The sequence below is a fragment of the Microcebus murinus genome, chromosome 11 (assembly GCF_040939455.1).
Source record: "Microcebus murinus isolate Inina chromosome 11, M.murinus_Inina_mat1.0, whole genome shotgun sequence".
NCBI lineage: Eukaryota > Metazoa > Chordata > Mammalia > Primates > Cheirogaleidae > Microcebus > Microcebus murinus.
The window spans coordinates 40,371,653-40,389,625 of record NC_134114.1 but is presented as its reverse complement, the minus strand read 5'-3'; the positions used below and the strand labels follow the sequence as shown (position 1 = coordinate 40,389,625).

At 40.2% G+C, this 17,973-nt stretch overlaps 1 protein-coding gene across 4 annotated transcripts in view; it reads left to right on the top strand.

Moving 5' to 3' along the window:
- The first annotated feature begins 748 nt into the window (after nucleotides 1-748).
- The window catches only part of MIER3 (MIER family member 3), a 33,194-nt gene continuing 15,969 nt past the window's right edge, over nucleotides 749-17,973 (top strand). Inside the window, exons 1-7 of one of the 4 annotated variants that reach the window (XM_012775652.2) lie at nucleotides 749-822; nucleotides 2,522-2,546; nucleotides 5,822-5,967; nucleotides 14,273-14,407; nucleotides 15,614-15,734; nucleotides 16,618-16,703; nucleotides 16,907-16,979. In XM_012775652.2, the coding sequence (XP_012631106.1) occupies nucleotides 5,869-5,967; nucleotides 14,273-14,407; nucleotides 15,614-15,734; nucleotides 16,618-16,703; nucleotides 16,907-16,979 (514 nt within the window). In that variant the 5' untranslated portion in view covers nucleotides 749-822; nucleotides 2,522-2,546; nucleotides 5,822-5,868. The other 3 variants (XM_012775656.2, XM_012775654.3, XM_012775653.3) reach the window with 3 other exon arrangements.

Here is a 17,973-nt window from a genome sequence, read left to right as displayed (position 1 = left end):
CAGGTAGGAGCAGGTATACCTGTTAAGCCTTGGCCTCCCTCTTTTACCCATCCACTTGCACACAGGACTGGCTTTCTTTTATGATCCTAAGCAAATGTTTGGCCTTTTGCTGGCGGGGGGTGCGGGGACGGGAGGAGGTAGAGTTTTTGAGACTCATTTCAGGGCCTTTGATACATCTTGCTATCCTTCAACAGGTTTATCTTTTGTGTACCTCCAGGTCACCCTCTAGTCTCTTTGGTGATTAACAACCCTTAGGATGGTCTAACTTTTTTCATAAGTGCACAGTATATGTTTTATGAGCGTCGTCTTTGAATTGTACAAATATGTTCATCATCATTTCTTTGCCCTGTCGGTCTCTTTTTGCCTTTTCTTCCGTACAGTCACCACTTTCCAGAGCCTGTTCGGCAAATGTCTACTTCCACCGTCCACTCCATGAGCCGGTATACCCCGGTCTGCACCCCCATTCCTGCAGGTCTCTCCGGGGAAAGCGCAAAGTCGCGGTCCTCTCATTCCGACTGACTGCCATCCATCAGCCGCTTCTCCCATTGCCCAGCGCTTCCTCCCGCCGGTGAGTCTATTCCAGCCCTCGCCTCTTAGGGAAGTTGAGTCCCCGAGTTGTCCCTCCACATCGCCTGCCCGTCTAGCCTCCCGCCCGCCGCCCCACGCTCCGCGCACCGCAGCGTCTGCGGGTCGGACCCGGCCGCCCCCTCCGGCGCTCGGGCCTCGACGGGCTGGCGGTGGGTCCGTCCCGCGCCCGTGCGTCCGGCCGGCCCCGCTCGCCTCCAGTTCGGCAGGAACTTTACTCCAGCGGGAGGAGGACGGGTGAGCGCGGGTGCGGGTCGGCCCGCGGCGGGCGGGCGGGCGCGGGCGCGGCGAGGGGCGCCGGGCGGGGTGGGCGTGCGAGCGGGCCGGGGGCGTCGCGGGCCGCCCTGCCCTATAAGGGGCCGAGCCGCCTCCGCCGCCGGGCGGGTGCCGGGCGGACCGCGGTGGCGGCGGCGGCTGCGATTGGCTCAGGCGCCCCATCCGGGGACTGGGCTCGGCGCTGCTCGTTCGCCCTAAAGGTACCAATATGGCGGAGGTGAGCAGGGAAACCGGGCAGGAGCGGCCGGGCTGGAGCGGGCGCCCGGCGGCCCCCCGCGGCCCCCGAGCCAGCCTGGGGGGTCCGGGGCCCTTCCCGCGGCCCCATGGGGGGCGGCGCGGCGGCGCGGGGGTCGCGGGGCGGCGACGGGCCGCGGCGGGGCCGGCCGGGGGGCGGGAGCGGGCGCGGGAGCGGTCTCCCTCCGAGACTAGGCCGCGGCGGCTCCGGCCCCGGCCGAGCCAGGCGACGGGGCCAGGCGGAGGCGGCGGCCGGCGGCAGCGAGCCCCTGCCCGGGGACGGGGCCGTGTCGTGGCCCCGGCCGCTGACGCCGGCCGCCAGCGCCTCCGCGCCGCCTCCCGGGGCCCGGGTGGGTGGAAACCGGCCGAGCCCCCCCTCCGTGGCTGGATTGCAAAGCGGGGAGCGGGCTGCGCCACTGCCCTGCGGGAGTGCTGCGCTGTGTCCCCGGCCCACCGGGCCCGGGCTGCGGCGCGAAGGAGCCGCACGCTCCACTTTGCGCCGGGCGCGGAGGCGAGCGGGATGCGCGGCCGCCGGGCTTCGCGGGAGAGGAGCGGGACTCCCCGCCCGCAGCCCGGGATGTGCGGGAGCCCCTGGGGTGAAGGAGCAGACCACGACCCTCGACGCCCTCTCCAGGAGAGTGGCTCGATAGCCCCAGTTTCCTCCGGGCTGGAGGAGGGAAGCTGGGCGAGCGAAGCTGCCCCGGCCATCTCCCCCGGGACTAGTGAACTGGGGGAGGGGGTGGCGCGGCCGTGCCCCTCGGCAGGAGCCGGCTGGGGCGAGGGGCGCGCTGGCGGGCCCGGGCGGGACTGAACACTCTGGAAGGAGCCACCATCCCTGGAACTGAGGGACCGCATCTCTGGACTCGGGAGAGACGATGGGGGGGCTTGCGCTTTCGCTTGGGGGCAAGTGTCCGATTTGAGCCGGCCTGCGCTCCAGGGCAGAGGACAGCGCCGGAGTTGGGGCTTCCAGGCCCCACGGGCCGGACTAGGTGCCCAGTGAGCAAGTTCCATCCGCGAAAGGGTGTTGCGTTGCAAGGAGTTGTTTGGGGCCGCGGAGGGCTGGGTGGGATTTGGGGGACTCCCGAGATGTTTGGGATAGGGGACTGATGCTGCGAGCCGACCGCTCTGGGTTTTGCTCCTGTGCTTTGTAACTTGCTGAGCTCTAGGAGACTTGGAGTTGCCTCTTAGACTCAGGGTTTCGTCCCGGGTCTGCGAGTTTGTACACTGGGGACTCCGGGAGGAAGGCGAGGCAGCCAAGAGGGGGCCCGAAAGGGGCCGGGAGCGACTGGAGCGAAGCTACGTCTTGCACTTTTGGCAGCTGCGGAGGAGCGCTCGACTCCGCCTCCTCTGCGCCCTGTTGCCGGCGCTGCCTCTTTCCTTGGCTGCGCGATCTAACCTCACGTTTCCTTCTCTCCCTTTCTCCTAGGCTTCTTTTGGAAGTTCAAGCCCAGGTTTGTCCTATTTTCTTACCTCTTTTGTGGGTCCAGAGGGTAATGCGGGCTCAAAGATCCATTGCTAAAGGATTCCCCACAAAAACTTATCTTGCAAGTTTTTCATCATCGGTTTTTAAGAGTTTCAATGTGCATTTGGTAATTAAGTTGTTCTAGGAAGGGACAGTTAGTTATACTATCTTTTTTTTCTTGCATGTTGAAAAAAATAACCCTGTTACAAAGCTGCTAAGACAACTGTTCTTCTAAGTAATGTCTTTAATTTTTACATGTATTGTTTTTTCCTCCAAGTCTGAAACAGTAAATCCCAAATCGACTTTCCACCAACTTTTAGCATCTTAGATTTTAATTTTGATTTCTTCGAGAGATTGAGTCTTTAATTTTTCAGAATTTTGGGACTGCTTAATTATTAACCATAATTCCCATCTCCCATTATTTTGTCTCATTTTTATAATTAAATGTCTATAGATTGTGTTAAAATTTAGAGTTAAGTAAAGCTGCCATAATAATAATATTAAAAAAAGAACATCCAAGTTTGGCTCTGAAAAGTGGTGATTTAGTATTTTTGATCTGAGACAACAACCATAGATCATCCTAGTACAGTGTTTCTTTAACCTTTTTGAGGTCAGAAACCCCTGTCAGAATCTGATGAAAGCAAGAGACTCTCTCCAGAATTCTGCACATGTGCATAATTACACAATTTGGGGTTTGTGGAACCCCTGAAGCAGATCTATGGTAAGGACCTTTCCTCATGTGCTTTGTTTCCATTTCTCATCCCCTTTCCACCTCCCCTCTTGGTTACCTCTTTTCCCTCTCATATTCTCCAGAAAAAGCACTTCTGTACTAGTCCAACTCCCTTATTTTACAGTTGAGGAGACTTAAATAATGCTACAGTTAATAGTGGAGCACAGATGAGCTCCCAGGTCTTCCATTAGAACATGTTTTAGAGTGAACGGTGCATTTCCTTGCAAAATTACTTTTTCTATTTATTCCGCCTTCAAGGTCTCACTGGATTATCATTTAAGGTATTGTAAAATACACCGAGTAAAAGAAATTTGTTGGTATTTTAAAAATAGCTGTCTACATCTTTACATTTAAAATTTGTTTTAAAAATTTTTGCTAATTTTGACATAAACATTTCTTTGTTATAACTAATTTCAGGAGCAGAATATTTATGTATGTGATGCCAAACATCTGGATGACAATGGAATTTTTCCGTTTTGCATCACTGACTTCTTTTAAGAAGTTGCAATCTTTTTTTTTTTTTCTTTTAGACAGAGTCTTGCTTTGTCACCCAGAGTAGAGTGCAGTGGCATCATCATAGCTCACTATAGCCTCATACTCCTGGGCACAAGCTATCCTCCTGCCTCAGTCTCCCGAGTAGCTGGGACTGGGACTACAGGCATGTGACTCCTGGCTAATTTTTTTTTTCTATATTTAGTAGAGAGGGGGTCTCACTCTTGTGCAGGCTGGTCTTGAAGGGAAGTTGCAATCTTAAATAAAACACCAAAGACAGTGTGGTTTGGGTGTCTAAATGGACTTATAACCTGTTTTTATTCAGTTAGTTTTATAGGAGAATTTTAGAGTTGGAAGGGACTCTTGAGGTCCTTCAGCCACCCCTGTGTATTTTACAAATGGAAGACTGGAGCTAGACACAAAAAGTTTAAATAACTTGTTTTAGGTCACAGAAAGCCAAGAACAAAGCCAAGCCAGGAGTAGAACCTGAGGCCCTTCAATTTCTGGCGCTTTTGAATACCTTCCATATTAAAGGGGAAGCCTGTTGTGCCAAGTGACACAGGAATACCAAAAGAGGGCAGAATTTTGCTCCTATGAGATGGAAAAGTTAGCATCTATTTCATCCCTGCTGCTTTGGCACATTGTGGAGGTTTCCAGGAATTCCTCAAAGGAAGAAAATTTGTAATGGTAAATGTTCTGTTTTTGAGTTAGTTAATAAATATTCATCTTTCTCTTTAAAATTAAGTTAAACCATATGTAGTTCAGGTTTGTAAATGAGCAGATATTCTTCAACCTTTAAAGAAATAACATCATATAATATAAACCTAAAAAGTTAAGTCCCATAGAAATTGCATTATTTTTAGGATTAATGATTAGAGTTCTTGGAACTCAGAATCAAAAACATTGAATTATGCCTGTGGTTTTTCCATAGTGAAAAATCTTTGGCCTAGTTCAGTGTTCTGGTTATGATCTCACACTGTCCTTAAATGTTTGAAATTTTAAAATATTCAATAGCTTGCCTAAGAACAGATCAAACTTTTTATGTTGTATATGCTTTTATCCACTTTTTTCTTCCCCCACCAACATATTCTGATCCTTCTCTCCTTCCCTTTTCTAAGAGTCTGTTCTCATTGAATTAGATACTAGAGTAAAACAAATAGAGAAAAATCCTGTTTTTCATAAATTTGATTTCATTCTCTTAGGATTATGGATTTTAGTCATTTCTTCTGTTGGTTTTTGGTGTTTCCTATTGAATTCATATTTGGTATTAAGAAGTAATACAATTTATAAACAAGTATGAATTGACCAAAACACTTGCAATGGCTATATCTTCCCAAACCTTAAGTTATGATTGTCTGTATTCACCTCACATGATCCTAAGAACTTTATTAGTAATCCAAAGTAAAGTATAGTTTTACAGTTTAATGCTTGTCTGATTAATGCTGGGGAGCTTGAAATACTGTTATAGATATATATAAAGTGATATAGTGCTTTTAAAAAGTGAATTGTTGTATAGCTACTTCACAGAAACTTGTCTTTGTTTTATAAAACAGATTTCTGTTGTGTTTTGTGTATTTGAGGATAAGAATTTGGGTAAAATTTATACTCTCATCCGAAGAGTTAGCCTTAGTATATGGTAGATTCTTGTGAAGTCTTCCATTAATGGAAATTTAATCGTTTTGACTTTTTGCTATTGCTTTTATACAGATGTATTAAACTGATACGCAAGTTTGACTGTTTTTATATTAGAACATTTATTTAAGACCATGCATTTTAAATCACTTTGTTGCTATTATAACTTGTTTTCTCCTGGACTGGACCCATTATAAAAGTGGATTACTTTGCCTTATTCTTTTGCTGGTTCAGATATCTTTTCAGAATCATATAGTCTTACTTTATAACCTATAAAGTATATAGTAGATTCATTTAATAAAACTCACATATAAAACATTAAAAGGGACTGGCAGAAGAACACAAATTTTTATTTTCTTTTGTAAGTAGCCTTGTAAATTTGTAAAGTGATTGAGTTTGTTTCATTCCAGTTGGGTCTTTGTCTTCTGAGGATCATGATTTTGACCCCACTGCTGAGATGTTGGTCCATGACTATGATGATGAAAGAACTCTTGAAGAAGAAGAAATGATGGATGAGGGTAAAAACTTCAGTTCTGAAATTGAAGACTTAGAAAAGGTAAAGGATTTACTTTAGTATTTTAACACAAACTTGTCATAAAGATTTTGAAATTCTATTATAAATTATTTTATAATCTACCTGAAATAAAAATTGGATCAGTATATATATATATTTTTTGACCTAACTTTTATAGAATGTCACTGATTTTCTCATTGGGGGTGGGGGATAGCCTAATAAGTGCATTTTTATTTAATTTCTCAAAATTATTTTATAAAAACCTAATTTTTAAGCTTATATCAGCACAGTGAAGTAGGTACATCTGAGCATTTTGCAGATGAGAATATTGAGGTTTAGAGAACTGTAGGCCCTAGACTTAGTTCTAGATGCTAGTTTAGCCCTCTTTTCATTCTATCATACTATTCTGCTGAGGGTCAAACTTGAATTTAAGTACTACAGTAGATACAAAGAGAAGTCTTTTCCTTCAAATAACTGATGATCTGGTAGAATACTGTAAAAAAATTGAAAAAGAAAAAGGTTTACCATATTTTCAAATGTAAATTGGTAATGTCCCATTATAACCCCCAGTCATTGTTTAAAAAGTTAGCAAGAACGAGTGTAGCTTATAACTTTTTAAACCCAGAGTCAATATAAATTCAAATGAACTGTATTTTAAACACACATTTATACTAGGACTGTACAGAGAAATTTCTATAGGGATTTTTGGAAAAACTAAGATTATACTTATCTATAAATTAACCTTATTTGAAAATTTCTAATCAGCCCAGAATGACAGAAGCTTTTAGAAGTAATATTAAATAATACTAAACCTCTTGAGTTCTTATACCTTTTTCTTGAAGAAGAAAAAGCACATTCTTACATATATAATCTCTATTGCTTACTATCTTTGTAAGGCAGGAGTGGGTTATTATTCCATTTCTTTCTTCATGTTAATACACAGAGAAACAGCAGGCAGAGTCTTCAGGGCCTACATCCCCGGATGGGCCTACAACCCCAGGCTTTTTCCAGTAAACCTGAAATTTTCTATAAGTGTTCATTCATTTGCCAGTTGATCTAATACAATTGCAGTTAGATTTATTCACTTAAAAAAATCTGTAAAAGCCAAACAGATTTGGGAATATAAAACTAAAATTGTTATGAAATACTCAAGTGGTAGAAGAAGAAAAATCTTTTGCCTGTTGCTCTTTTCAGGACTGAAAATAAAATGTTGCCTGTTGATGAGAAAAGATGCCGGAGAGTCTTGAGCTCTATCTTGGCTTTATGCACGCAATTCCTTCCTACTTCTGAGTAGTTACCCTAGAATAACTGAGAATTATAGTCCATTTAACATTATCACTAAGCCAAGGACTATGTAGGTCTGGAATTGCAAAAATGAGCAATTTGACAATGTCCCTGAACTCAAGGAACTTACAGTCTAATATAGGGTGACAAATGGGAACAAAGATTTTTTTGTAGATATTAAGGACTATGAAAGAGCTAAGCAATGAGAGCTGTGGCAGAAAGGTTATGTATATTTACTAAAAGATGTTTAGCCTGGTGTGGGAGTTCAGGGAAGGCTTCTTAAAATAGACAGTACTTCTTTTTTGTAGTTTTAAGTCAGGACACTGCTTGTAGGCATGTTATATGGGCATGAGGCAAAAGTCCCAGGTGGCTTAACAATGCGCCGTCCTGGGTAAAGTGTTTGTTGTTAAAGGTAGAGAGACAGCAGTCTAGTCACAACAAGATACAAGAAAATGTTTGATAGAAGTGTCAGATGCATTTTAGCCATTTGTCAGTAAAATAAGAACTAAACTTCATTTAATGTGTTAACTTAGTTATTGCTTGATTGCTTGTAATCTGGTAGAGATTTTTATGTGCTAGTAAAATTTTATTTTTCAGATTTGTAGGCTTTGTTTTTCCAGAAATTGTAATAATAGCTGCTTTGATATGCGTTTAGTGAGTTTTAAAAGGAACTTGAGGAAGATGTAGAGAAATAATCAACAACAGCGTAACTAACTTAGCTATTGACAGAAATACCTAGTCCCTATTCCTATGATTTTCATTTTGTTTAGTGAACTCTAGTAATTAAATCTTTTCTTTGTAATATCTGTCACTGAATTTGTAGATTCAGAAAAATTATAGGCCCTTAAGTGTTTCAACTTTTCTGTACTTGGACAGTTTTTCTTCCTGGCATTTTATCACACTCTTGGAAATTGGGACAGAAAAATACAAATTCTGCAGAAGACCCAGGAGCTGTGTCCTCATTCCAAAGGCTAATCCTTCTCTCACTGAGCAGTGGACAAGAGGAGTTATTTCTAAGAGCGACTGACTACCCACTTCCTTTGATCTATGGTTCTGATCTGTAGTAAAGAATAATTGTGTAGATGTGATCTCTATTCTTTATTGATGTTTAATAAAACATGAAAATGAATAAAAGAAACAGTAATTAGAGACACAAATATCCTTACAAAGAGTAAGGATAAAATCTTTAAAAGAAATTTTAAATTATGTTTTTATTATTTCTATATAATTTACAATAATGTAGTCTATTATTTTATTATTGGAACAATGATTTAGGTATTGATACATATTAACAGTCTTAGGAACTTGATGTTAATGTTTATTTTCAAAAATTATAATTAAGTTTTTATGCTCTTAGTCAATAAACTCAGTTGTTTGTTGACTGTAAACATGGCTTGTATTTTGGCATGTACAAATTTTCAATACATAATGTATTATGGAAAATAATAAGAGAGATACAAAATCAGTTTTGTTATAGTATCTCTTTGGTGAGCATAGAGTACAAATTAAGTGACTAGATTTTAGTTGTTAAACATACAAAAGTATGGCTTATATTAAAGTTCTTATTTCTGCTTTTATTAATATATAGGTATGTCCCCTGGTGTTCATTGTGAGAAAATTCTAAAAATTCAGAAAAACATAAATAAATGAGAAAATAGGAAATCACTTTTTCTATCACTGAGACTTTAGTATAGGTCCTTCCTTTTTTTCTTTTTAAAGCATTTATACAAATTATGTGTATATTTTGTAAATTGCACTTTAAGGTATCAGACAGGTGTTATATTGGTTACTAACATTGATCTGCACCTCACTTAGTCTCATTTGACCCACTCAGCAATGCTATTGGGTGTGTTAGACAAGAATTGGTGTTATTTCCTTGGCTCAGAGGACTTGCTGATTATAAGATGTACCATTGATAACATATCATAGATGGGGTCAGGGAGAAACACTGCTACCGTGTTTCCCCGAAAATAAGACCTACCCATAAAGTAAGCCCTAGCAGGATTTCTAAGCATTTGCACAATATAAGCCCTACCCCCAAAATAAGACCTAGTGATGGGCGTGGCTACATAGCATATCTGCACAACCCATGCATTTTGTTGCAGAGCGGTAAAGAAGATGTGCAGCCCTTCTCATCTGCCCCATGAGAGCTCTATTGCTCAACATGACCGATTGGGGCCAATGGTTCTAAAGGAAATAGAGTCACAAATTCAGGATGGAATTCGGGGTTTGGAGAGTTAAGATGATGTTCCAGAAGAAGACGACTTAACTATATTTGAATAAATGTATATTGTTGTACTGTACTTAAAAAAAATAACACATCCCCTGAAAATAAGCCCTAGGGTGTCTTCTTGAGGAAAAATAAATATAAGACTCTGTCTTATTTTCGGGGAAACACAGTATGTGAAACTTGTACGTTGGTGATGGGATGCATCCTGATTCAGATACCTGAGAGTGTGCCTCATAGGATCAAGGAAATAATTGTATTTTCCTTTCTACTAATGAGGAAATGGAGTGGAGAGGAGTTAGGTGATTTGCCCAAGGTAACCGTTAGCAAGTAGTCGGTTCCCTGCCCTGAATCTTGTATTCTTCCTAATACAAACCCTTTGACTTAGAGAATAGTTCGTTTATAAGTGTGAGTAGACCCAGCTGTGTCCCTTTAAATTTAAATAGGCTCCACAGAATACCCTAGAAAAAGATAGAAAAGTTCTTACACCTGGAATAAGGTGCTGATCAAACTTTTAAGCTGATCTGGCCACCATGGATCTTAAGAGACTTCAAGACTTACTAATTCCATTTTGAAAAAATTGTTTTTATGCTTCAAAGGACTAAGTGCTTTATTAGTAGGCTCTAATAGAGAGCTCATTTGGAATGTGCTTCAGAGACTGGATTCACCTTTTCCAGTTTCGCTTAAGAAGTTCCAGTACAGATAATTTGTGCTTAAGCACCAGCCCATTGATCACCATTATCATCACTTGAATTTACTAATGAGGGTTCCACTAAGATGGTCACCTTTGCCCTCAACAGATGATCATGCCTGTGTCTTTATAGAAAAGTAGGGGTTTTCGCGTGACTACAGGGAATTTCCTGTTCCCCTCCCTCAACAAACTTAACTTCTATTCCTCCCTCCTGTCCCTAAAGTGTCTGCCACATCCCAGGGTAACCCCTCGATTCCATCTCTTCTGCCTTTAGTTTATTCTACTTTTTTGTTGTTTCCAAATGGAATCCTATTCTCCTGGTCTGCACATTTGGAAGAAAGTCTCTTGACCCTGTGTTGCCCTTAGTCATTTTCCTTCTATAGCCAAGTCTCAGATATGTGTGTACGTTCTCCCCTGCCACTCAGTCCTTAGCTTGGCTTTATCCATCATGCTGTGGGATTGCCAATAATTCCCAATTGCCAGATATGAAAGAATTCTTCTCTCCCTTGATTTCTCCTTGGTATTTGACCCAAGTGACCATTCCTAGTTTCTCCATACTTGCTTCTGCCTTAATTTACATAATCGTGCTTTCTCCTGGTTCTAATTCTACTCTCTAGGTTCTCCCTCTGTCTTATTTATGGGCTTTTCTTTCTTTGCCTGCATTTTAATTGATGATGTTCTTCAGGGTTTTGGCTTTTGCCTTTTCACTCTAGATGCCTTTTCTGTGTGATCTCACTCAAGCCCACTGTTTCAGCTTTCACCTTAAACTCATCATTGTCACCCTGCCCTCAAGTTTGTCTTCTTGTATGTCTATCTCATGGTGTGCTATGGCTAGCTAACTTCTCAGGTCAGAAATCTGGCAGTCCATTTAGACCTCTGAAACAGATCTTTTCCCTAAATTTCGCTCAAATAATTCCCTTCCTTAGTTAAGGCTCTCATTCTTCTACTTCCCCATGACCATTATTTTTAAAATGCAAATCGTATTTAAGATTTTTCAGTCATACCTCATTGTCCATAGGGGGCAATATATCTGAAATATGTCTGCCCATATATGTGAAAGTTCTTCTAATAAAGCATAGATCCCCTCTCTTTTCTCTCTACCCTCTTCGTGGGTGAGCTCATCAGCTCCTGTGGCTTTAAATATCATCTAGATGCTAATGAATGCCAGATTTATATCTTTAGCCCAGCCTGATTCTCTGAGCTCCAGGCTCCTGGCCAACTTGACTTTTCTACTTGGATGTTTCATAGTCTTCTCAAACTTAACTGTGTCCTTTGCCGAACTCTTTAATTTTTTTCCTTCGAAAACCTTTTCTTCCTTTAGTCTTTTCTAGATCAGGAAAAGTTAGCACCATCTAATTGCTTGAATAGAAATCTAGGAGTCGTCCTTCCCTCCCTTTCACTCCCACATCTAGTAACCCATTTGAATCCGCCTCAGAATGTATCTTTTCTGTTCACTTCTCTCCTTGTCTGTGTCACTACCTTAACCCAGCATGAGGCCCCTTAAGTGGTCTCCCTGCTTCTCTCGTATCTCTTCATCTCTACCCGACTTTTCTTCATGCAGCTGTCCAGCACTTTAAGAAGAAATAACTGTTGCTCCCATTTTATAATTCTCCAATGGCTTCCCACTGCCCTGGGAATAAAGTCTAAGTTCCTTTCCCTGGCCACGAGGCCCTTTGTGATCTGTCCCTGCCTCTGTTTCCATTCTCCTCTTGAGCCACTTTTCACTCTGCTCACCAAGCTGTGGCCACTTGGCATACTGGGAAGCCACCTTCAGGCCTCCTGTGTGTTGTTTCATTGGCCTGGAATGCCCTTCATGGGACTGGCCACATAGACTTCAAGCCTCTGCTGAAGATAATTTACTGTCTTTCCTTGCTCCCCTGTGAAATCAGGCCCCCAGTGTTACTGTGTATCTCAGGATCTTCATATTTGTTTCCTTTGGTACTCATCAAAATTGACAGTGCTATGTTTGTGTTTTGTCAACAGCCTTGTCATCTTCCCAGACTTAGCTCAATCTTTGCTCTGTCTGTACCTCCCTGCCCCATACCACTATTCTTGGGGTGTAGGTCTTCTGTATAGTCACAAATTCATAGCACCAATTCCAGAACTGAGTATTGTAGCTGTCACATTGTATTATAATTGTTAACTTACCAGTTTCTCCAACTAAGACTGAATTCCTTGTTAGTAGGGATTTTTCTATAAATGTTATTTCTATATCCATAGCGAGTAGTCCTCAGCAAAGTACCCGGAACCCAGTAAATGATGAGAAGGTGGACCATCAATGAGTAAGAAGTGAGAATTTCCATCTCCTCAGTTCAGGGAGAGAATCTGAAACTGAGGTTTTTGAGAAATACTACTGACAGGTGGTTGGCAAAGGCTTCCGTCTAGTCATTTGTATTGTACCCAACATGAGCCAAAGGGAATGGGCTGCGTGGACTCTGCAAGGAGCAAGATAGGGCCGCAGAGAGACTCTAAGTCTGATTCTGGTCACCTCCAAGGGATTCTTTGGTTTAGGAGAAGAATAATTCACGGCAAGGGTGAACCTCTGACTGTTCTGACAGTCCAAGTCAATTTGTGCTGACTCCATGCTCCCAAAGCAATTTTTTATTGATTTCAATCCCAAGCTGAAAGGATTCAGGAATGAGATGATTGTTACAGTCATTAGAAAAGCATATGTCTACTACTGCAAATTTATAAATTAGCATTCTGTTGTATACTTTATTCTAAATTTCATTTAGCATGAATCTGTTTCAATCAGATACAATGAAATATGTGTAAGTTCCACATCTGCAAAGGTGAAGGCCAGATTTTTGAGGGCTCCCGTAGCCTGCATCCCCTGTGGGCAGCCAGCTGGCTCTCTAGGAATCATCACTACCTCCTCTCGGTTCACTGTGTGATCAGCTGTGGGCATGTTCTTCACACTCTACTCTAGCATTTTTATGCTGTTTGCTTCCCGACTTAGGTAATTTGGCTTAAAGAGAAAACTAAACCAATAAGCAAACTTTAAAAATGAATCTCTTAGTTGATAGACACAAACATCTTAAAAATACTTAACAAATTAACTAGTTCCTAGCATACTGTTTTGAAATTGTTTGTTTGAATGATAATTATAAATAGTTCTGTACACTTTAGTAGTTAAAATATAGTCATGGGTCCCTTAATGATGGGGGTACATTCTGAGAAATGCATCGCTGTTTTGTCATTGTGTATACTTCATGGAGTATATTTACACAAACTTAGTTGGTATAGCCTATTACACATCTAGGCTATAATGGCACAGCCTGCTGTTCCTCCTTCAGTCCATCTTTGATGGAAACATTGTTATATAGCACATGACTCTATTTAAAAGGAAAGATAGAACTTATTTTCATGGAGATTAGTGGGAGGAAAACAGTGACTGCGTGTCTCTATGGGGCATGGCATAGGTATTCATAACATAGGCTGCACTAGAACCAGAGTATGTAATTTTATCAAAGCACCATCCAGTAAAAGAACTTGGGGGACTGGGATTGAAACCCAGAGCTAGACCTCAGTTTTCTTACCTGTAAGATGGTGATGATGATAATACGATCATCATCAGACAGTTGTTTTAAAAAAAAAAATCTGGAATAAAATGTCATATACAGTAGTAAGAATATAAAAGGATAATTGTGCTTTGAACACTCATAATTAAATGTTGCTGGTGTTAGTAAATGTTCAGGAAAGGTTTCCTATCAGGTATCTACTAATTAACATGAAGAATAAACCAAGTGGTCAACTGTTAAGTGCAAGGAAACAAACTGTAAATTACATGAAGTTATTGATTGATTAATTGGAAATATTTTCAAGGCAAATTTTTATACTTGTGTGAAAGCTAACAAAAAGGTCTACACTAAAGTAAATATTTGGGGAATTTATTTTTTAAAAGTAAAATGCTGGAAAATGAAAACTAAAATGTTAATTGTTAGGCTTTTATTAATATATTGGTTATAGCTCTAGGTGTTTGGTCTATTTTCTAACAACAGTATAAAAGAAAAACTGAAACTTAGCTTTGATTCGTTCTGCTGTTTTGATAATGTGCTTTATGAACTTAAGGACATCACACAGTTTACCCGTGGTTCAATATTGTGATGCCTACTGAGTTCATGTTTGTCTCCTGGCTTGAATAGGAAGGAAACATGCCTCTAGAAGATTTATTGGCATTCTATGGCTATGAACCTACAATTCCAGCGGTTGCAAATTCCAGTGCAAATAGTTCCCCAAGTGAACTGGCAGATGAACTACCAGACATGACACTAGACAAAGTAAGTACAAGCATTTAAAAGAAAAATTCAGAACCTATTACCATTGACTGTTTTTATTAGAATTTCTTTTGTTTAAAACATTTTATAATTCTGAAATGTAAACTTCTTGTTGACCCATTGCTCTTATCATTTTGGTGACTGATTTAAACATTGGCTTTGATCACATTATTTTAAAAGTAGTAGTAGCTTCATGATACTTGCATGCCTGAATATTCTCCCATCATTTTTTCATCTTTCCTGTGTAGATACATTGTATCTAAACTTAGATTTTGCCTTAACTTCTTTTTATCCTGTAAACACATGAAAGCATTGATTAATAAATCCCCCAGAAGCCTTCAAACCAAGCTGGCTTAGGCGTGGAGTGGTTGGAGAGAAGTTCTGTTTTCTTGGCTCTGGGAGTGACAGCGGCTGCAGCAGCCAAGGCCACGGTGATCCATCTCTAACATAGGCTGGTTGTGGGGAGGCCTTGTCCCTGCTGAGGAAAATTCTCACAGCCACAGTCTCTGCTAACAGATCCCTGGAAACCTTTCCTTCCCTTTCAGATCTGAGGCAGGGAGAGGAATCCACATCTTGGAACCTCTTTTTGTGAGTTATGTTGTTCCCACTTTTTAGTCAATATGATATTAATGTACCACAGACCGTAATGACTATAGTCATTCAAGTATTTATTGAGTGCCTACTATGTACCAGACACAAGGATGACTATACATTTACATAAAAATTAATTCAAACATGCTGCTTTTAAAGATATGTCACTAGTCAGAGCTGTTCATTGGTTGGACTTTTTAAATTGTTGGAGGAGTGGAGTTTGGAGGCATTTTTTCAGTTTTATTTATTATTGGCAGAAAGTGAGTATTGTTAACCACTTAGAAGTCAGATTATTTTTGTTATAAATTTAGTAAAAATTAGCCTACAGCTTTAGGAAAACTCTGCATACCCTAAAATTAGGCAATTGTTTAAATGTATAGTTGTACTTATTATTATTTACTAGTATATTATTAAATGTTACCTATAATTAAATATTAAATGTCATTAAATATTTGTGTACATGAAGTAAATTAATAGGAGAATTTTGCAGTTACTTCTCCTAAAACTAAGGGAGCTTCAGCTAGTTCTTAATTGTATTGTGTGTTATAAAAAGACATTTTTCTTAATTGATGAGATGTAATCATTTCTAACTCCGGCACTGCCTTCCTATTCTTCCAGGAGGAAATAGCAAAAGACTTGTTGTCAGGTGATGATGAAGAAACTCAGTCTTCTGCTGATGATCTGACACCATCTGTGACTTCCCATGAGACTTCCGATTTCTTCCCTAGGCCTTTACGATGTAAGAAACCCAGTTATTACTGATTAATAGCAGCATTGATAATATGTGTTAAGTACTTTATTTTAGAGTATTCTAAGTGTTTTATATAGTTGAGATAAAATACTATTATAATTTATGTTGAACAAGATTATAGCCTTTTTATTGGGTTAGAGGTGAACTAATATACCATTTAAAAATTGAACCATACACTTAGTTTTGCAAGGCTGTTTTCTTTTCCAAGAATCTTTTGTTGATATGGTAACCAGTCTTAGTTGATCATGAAATTTTGTAGACATTTTTTGGGATTTCTTTTAAAATGCTCTTGCTCTCCTGGTTTTGAAAATTTATCGATGCTCAAAAAATATTTTTAATGATTCATTTAATTCTTTTTTTTCCTATTCTTGGTATTACCTTTTAATGTTTATCAGTAATACTAAAAAGGCTTTGGACTGAAATAATTTATTTTGTGCAATCTCGCTTATTTTTTGTGAGGTATTTTTAACGTAGAAGAACCATTTTACATGTTCAAATACACACGCACTTGTGTGTGTGCAGTCCATTTTGATGGACTTAATGTGCAGCTGCTGAGTATATGTCTTTCTCGATTAGTGTAATCAGAACTCCGGTGCTTTACTTTCTTTTTAAGGTGACCATAATGGTTTCCTTTTAACTTCCAAACAATTTAACAGTACACAATAGTAATTATAAGGATACTATATACTTTATTAGAGCTTTTAGAGTCTTGTTTTGACTAATGTCAATTGCAAGAATAGTGCAGGAGGTTTAGTATATTTATGCTGATCTCATTTATTCCACAAGTTTTTATAAAATATTAAATAATAGGCATTCTCCCAGGTGCTACAAAAATAAGCAGTAAAAACCTTTTTAATTTTCTTCTTTTAAGCAAATACTACATGTGATGGTGATAAGGAATCAGAAGTTGAAGATGTTGAAACAGACAGTGGTAACTCTCCTGAAGATTTGAGAAAAGTAAGTTGAGTTACCATGATAATTTAGTAGACCATTTGGACTAAAGTGGCCTTTAAAAACATTTCTGAAATGATTTATGATAATTTTTGTTGTTATAAGATAAAGTTTCTTTTGACTTTTAAAACCTGATTAATGAGTTTGGGACCTTTGTTTCAGTATTTATTTTTATAAGAAGTTATTTTTACTTCTCAATTTTCCTGTAGGAAATAATGATTGGTTTACAATATCAGGCAGAGATTCCCCCGTATCTTGGAGAATACGATGGTAGTGAAAAAGGTAAGGAAAACTTTTGATTTTGATGTTTGGTAGACCAAAGATATCACTTAGAATGGTTATTTAAAAATCTGATAATATACCAACCTTGACAATATAAAGATAGATTTGGGGTCAGGGAAATTTCCAGAGTCAGAATATTTAGGCCTGACTTAGGAAAAATGTGTCAAAATTAATCATGAGACTCAGACTCCATGAGACTTGTTGTAAGAGCTCCCTAACACATACACACACAGACACACACACACAGACACACACACACACACACAGCTGTTTCTTAGCCAGCGTGCTCAGTGCCTATTAAAATAGTGGAAAGCCTTCTAAGGTATAATATCTTGGCCTACATCCTGCTTTAATAAAAGAAGGTAGAATTTCCTCCCTGAGATAATGAGAATGTTAAGGATATAATCCTGTGGAAAGAAAACTTTTGAGGGAAAAAGAGACTAGAAGAAATTCTCCTGCCCCCACCCTCAAATAGCAGGAGGTGGAATGAAAGGGTTCTGTTGCTTTTGCTGTACACCCCTGCTTATGTGTAATTAGTTTTTCTTCACATTTTTGGTAGATTCCAACTATAGTTGGTTCTGATAGTATGGAGGGGATAAAGTTGTGGGAAGTAAAAATACAGGTACACTTTCTTAGCTGAACTCAGGAACCAAGTACATTTGGAATATTTCCATAGGCATTTGGCCTTTTCCAAATTGATTTCCAAGTTGATTTGTCCCTGGGCAAAAGCAGCAGAGCCAGCACAACACTTCCTGAGTCCGTCTGTCTTCTTTTTTTTTTTTGAGACAAAAGTCTCACTCTGTTGCCCGGACTAGAGTGCCGTGGCGTCAGCCTACCTCACAGCAACCTCAAACTCTTAGGCTCAAGCAATCCTCCTGCCTCAGCCTCCCAGGTAGCTGGGACTACAGGCATGTGCTACCATGCCCAGCTAATTTTTTCTATATATTTTTAGTTGTCCAGCTAATTTCTTTCTCTATTTTTAGTAGAGGGGATG